The sequence below is a fragment of the Eutrigla gurnardus genome (genome assembly GCF_963514095.1).
Source record: "Eutrigla gurnardus genome assembly, chromosome: 6".
Classification (NCBI taxonomy): Eukaryota; Metazoa; Chordata; class Actinopteri; order Perciformes; family Triglidae; genus Eutrigla; species Eutrigla gurnardus.
The window spans coordinates 26,450,707-26,455,217 of NC_139920.1; the positions used below are offsets into that span (position 1 = coordinate 26,450,707).

Sequence of the window (4,511 nt, forward strand, 5' to 3'; positions counted from 1 at the left end):
TCCAGTGTAAGGGCGTAGTCAACTGTCGTGGGTGTAGTTGACACCTCCGGTTATGGTCGCTTGTTGTGAATTAAACGTTGTTTTTTCCTTTTACTTTGCAATAACAGGAGGTATCATTCGATTTGATCGATAAGGAACATTTATCCTGCATCGAAATCCTTCGCAATGGTCGATTGATCAATCGTTTTTTACATCTCGGGACTGAAAAGGAGAAGTTGTGATAGAAATAAGATTCTTTGAATTCACGGGGGAAGGCCTGCGACGCTCCCACGTTCTTGCTCTTGAAGAGAGAAACCATGAAACTGGAGAAGCTCAGAAATAGACACAGATGGACGATGACAGATAAACCCCACATGTAGTTTCTTATACTGCTGAAATGATTCTATGAGCATGAAAATGTATTTTCTTTCTTACACATTCTGGGCGTGCTTATGCTTCTATTTTCTCAAATGTTCTTTTTTGACCTTTTTTTTCCCCAGACCAGGCTGGAAAGTTTCAGAAGCATTTGCTAAATTAAAATTATAGTGCAGTGATACAATTAGAGCCTCCTTTGCTTGAAAAATATATAATCATACGTCTTTGAAAAAATCCACTTTGTAGGGCAAATGTGTTCAGCCACGAGTTCTGCTCTGGTTCAGCTCATATTTGAAAGGTGGTTTCTTGATTTTGGGGGTCTGGAATCATTTTCTGGTGCTTGCAAGATGCTGCTTCTCCGTATATATTCTGTGTTGATGTCTGACTTTAAAGTGGCCACGGCCTGCGTTATGGCATGTGGGTTTTGGTCTGCTGGTGCATGGTTGGAGGGTTTTTGCTGAAGCCATGCCTGGTGACAATACGAACAAGGGGGGGGTGCTGCTGTGGCCTGTCTACCCTAAAACCGACAACCACAGCTGTGTGTGATGAGCATGAAACTCTCTATCTGCAGGGAGGGGCACGTTTCCATCTGATTTGGAGGTTCCTGTTTTTCTACTCTCTGTGAAATATTGAGAGAGAGAAAAAACAAACAAACGCTCTAATTTAAAGGCTCTTGTAACGCCAGGTGTCACATGGTCTCGTAAGTGCGAGTGACATTCTTGCTTCACATATTGAGTCATACATTACAAAATACATTTACAACTTTCTCCGTGTTGAAAGTGGTTCCCGGAGACGTTATCATAGGGCGGCTTGACCAACATGATTTGGCATTCTTAGTAAAAAAAAATCTGTGTGTTTTACTGGCAAACATGAGGATCTCCGTGCAGGAGACGAGTGGTGGAGAATGAGGTGTTTATTAAATAGATGGAAGAACAACTTTTACTTCCTAGACTGTGAAATGATATTAGTGAAGGTTGTTTTGTCTCTTTTCAAAGTAGTGACGTCAATCTCTCTGTTGCGTATCTTATATGTGTGTGTGTTCATGTGTGTGTGTGTGTGTGTGTGTTTCTGGGTGTGGTTCTACCTCACCATCTTTGGCTTACTTCCCCAAAAAAGAATGTGCAGCAAAAATCTGAAGTCAGAGACGTCGTCTCACTCTCTCAGCATCTCCTCCAGCAGCCAGAGTAAGTTCTCTCCACTGCACCGCATTCACATCACTCCACCATTATCACATGCAACGACTCCATCATCATCTAAAAGGCAGGATAGGATAGAAATGAAATGTAATGTACAAGATTTTGAACAGATTTCAGAATTTATACTTTACTCTTGGGGTGCAGCTGCAGCATATCTACTTCATGTGGATTTAAGTTTAAGTTTTTGCACCATTTTCATTTAAAACAAATCATTGGGGGGAAAAAAGCTTCATGTTTCTTTAGTCATTTTTTATGAATTTATTTGGATTGATTCCACTGAAGAGAAATAGAAAAAATATGTTTGCAACTATTTATAACAATGCAAACTATTATTATTATTATTATTATTATTGCACAGTAATTCAGTCAGCAATATTGGGGATAAATAAAACGAATCATTTTCCAGCACTCTTGTAAGTAAACCATGTGTGTATTGTCTTCACGTGGTGCTTTAAACTTTAAAAGCATGCCTTTAAAGTTTAAAGGGATGGCATTTAAATGATGCCTTTTAAATTGATGGACGTGCAGCGATGAGGAGAACAGAGAACAGTCACCAAATAGGAGAGGATTTATATTATTTTCACATGGATGCTGTATTGAAATTGTCCCTATTTCTTGTGTCTCCTCAGGTGTGTGTGTGTGTGTGTGTGTGTGTGCAGGCTGAGCTCCAGGTTAGAGTGTGTTGATAGCCTGTTAACTCAGGAGTTCCACACTAATTCCCGTGCAGCTCCTACCAGCTGGTTTCTGCCTGTCTCCATCCACAACCACCCGAACCCGTCGCCATGAACGTCTTCGCCTCCATCGCCTCCTCTTCCTCTTGCCCCCACTTGTACCACAGTTACCCCGGCAACACCACCGGGGCCAACAAGCTCGACCACGTGATCCTGCGGCATTACAACCACACCGGCCGCCTGCAGAACAGGACCATCTCAAACAGCCAGAACCCCATCAGCGCCTCCATGGTCGTCTTCCTCTGCTTCAGCATCTTCATCATCCTGGAGAACCTCCTGGTGCTGGTGGCCGTCATCTCCCGCATCCGCCGCAGCCGGCGCTGGGTCTACGTCTGCATCGCCAACATCACCCTCAGTGACCTCCTCACCGGCACCGCCTACCTCGTCAACATCTGCCTGTCCGGCAGCCAGACGTTTCGCCTCACGCCTTCTCTGTGGCTCTTCAGGGAGGGGATGCTCTTCGTGGCGCTGGCGGCGTCCATATTCAGTCTGCTGCTGATCGCCGTGGAGCGATACACCACCATCATCAAGCCACTGCCCCAGAAGTCGGCCAGGAAGACCTACCTGAGGATCTACGGCCTGGTGGCTCTCTGCTGGGCGTTGGCGGCGGTCATCGGGTTCCTGCCCTTGTTCGGCTGGAACTGCGTGTGCGACCTGGAGGGATGCTCCACCCTCTTCCCCCTCTACTCCAAGTCCTACATCTTCTTCTCCCTCATCATCTTCTTCCTCATCCTCCTGGCCATCGGCGTGCTCTACGGCGCCATCTACTGCCACGTGCACAAGAGCGCACAGCTGGGGCCCCAGCGCACGCGCAAGCGCTCTTTGGATCTGCTGAAGACGGTGATCACCATCGTGGGGGTCTTCATGGTGTGCTGGGGGCCCCTGTTCCTGCTGCTGGTGGTGGACTTCTTCTGCGTGTCCCGCCACTGTCCGCTGCTGTTCAGCGCCAACTTCTGCGTGTCCCTGGCGGTGCTCAACTCCAGCCTGAACCCCATCATCTACGCGCTGGGCAGCAGCGAGATGAGGACGGACATCGCCGAGCTGCTGTGCTGCTGCTGCCTGAAGGCCGGCGTCTGTCGGCCGGACAGGTTCACGTCCAAGGAGACCAGCACCACCTCGGAGAGCCGGAGGGACAGTTTGAGGAACAGTTTCAACAAGATCCGGAATCTGAGCGTGGCGTCCCCGCCGTCGACCCCCAGCAAGGCCCGGAGGCCGCCCAAGAAATACAGGCTGAGCTCCACCACCAGCTGCCTGTCAGTTTCAAGCGGTTAAACCGCAACGTGCTCCCCTCCCAAGACCTGTGTGCAGTGATACACATCGAAGCATTTCCTCTCGGGTTTGGGTATGAATGTTCAGTGCTTTGCCCTGGAAGGCCTATCCTCGCACTGAACCCTCTTCAAATATGACGTTTCAAACAGACATTATTATATGAATGCATTTGAAACACTTTATCGATCCGTTATTACCCTGTACTTGTTGGAATAAATAATGTATATATATTTTTTTAATAGATGTGAAAGAGTATTATCTGCATAAGAGTTATGTATAAGTATAGAATGTATATCTGTGTATTGCATTGAATTGTATTATTTTGTGTAAGCTGTATGTTTTGCTATATGATGGAAATAAAAATACAATTTATTTTTGCTTTGTATTTGAGTGCCTGCTGTTTTCAGTGAGTGTAATACCACCGCACTCCTCTGGAGGGAGACACATCATCGAAGCCTTGACTGGACAGATTCAGATTTCCTCACCTTGATAATAATATACAGTACATCACCTCAACACGTGCTTTTCTAAATGTAACTACATTTAACATAACCCACCCCTTCAAAATAAAACATGCTTTTAATCTCAGATTTCTGTTCACTCACCTGTTTAATGCAAGCTTTGCAAAGCACTCATATTGTTCGCTTTAGTTTTAAAGGCTCGTCTTCTTTGTGAAACCTGCCAGACTTCTCAAAAGACAGTTTTTTTTTGTGTGCAGGCGGCTCTCCCCTCCCTGTGTTTCTGACAGGATGACTGATTGAAGTTCAGTTTGGAGGAGGTGAAGGCTGGGGCTGCAGTCCCAAGGGCACACGCAGCCAGGGCTAATTGATAAATGCATTATGACTGTCTGGCAGGGCAGATAGATGAGGTTTAGCAGATGGTATGCGCCCGCAAATTATACTGTACTCCTGCTACAGTATACTGGAACAACTGGTTTTGTCTGCAGAGCCAACGGTTCTTA

The 4,511-nt window shown here is 46.2% G+C and overlaps 1 protein-coding gene across 2 annotated transcripts; it reads left to right on the forward strand.

Annotated features, from left to right (window-relative positions):
- The first annotated feature begins 1,519 nt into the window (after positions 1-1,519).
- On the forward strand, positions 1,520-3,933 carry s1pr4 (sphingosine-1-phosphate receptor 4). 2 transcript variants are annotated; one of them, XM_084011249.1, is made up of 2 exons: positions 1,520-1,538; positions 2,180-3,933. In XM_084011249.1, exon 2 carries the CDS (start codon positions 2,333-2,335, stop codon positions 3,551-3,553), a length of 1,221 nt encoding a protein of 406 aa, XP_083867375.1. In that variant the 5' UTR covers positions 1,520-1,538; positions 2,180-2,332; the 3' UTR covers positions 3,554-3,933. The 2 variants fall into 2 exon arrangements, with proteins under 2 accessions (XP_083867375.1, XP_083867374.1); XM_084011248.1 differs by having other exon boundaries at positions 1,524-1,542.
- The last annotated feature ends 578 nt before the right edge of the window (positions 3,934-4,511 follow it).

Coding starts and splice junctions, on each gene's coding strand:
- s1pr4 (XM_084011249.1), top strand. CDS start 2,333: ATGAACGTCTTCGCCTCCATCGCCTCCTCTTCCTCTTGCCCCCACTTG.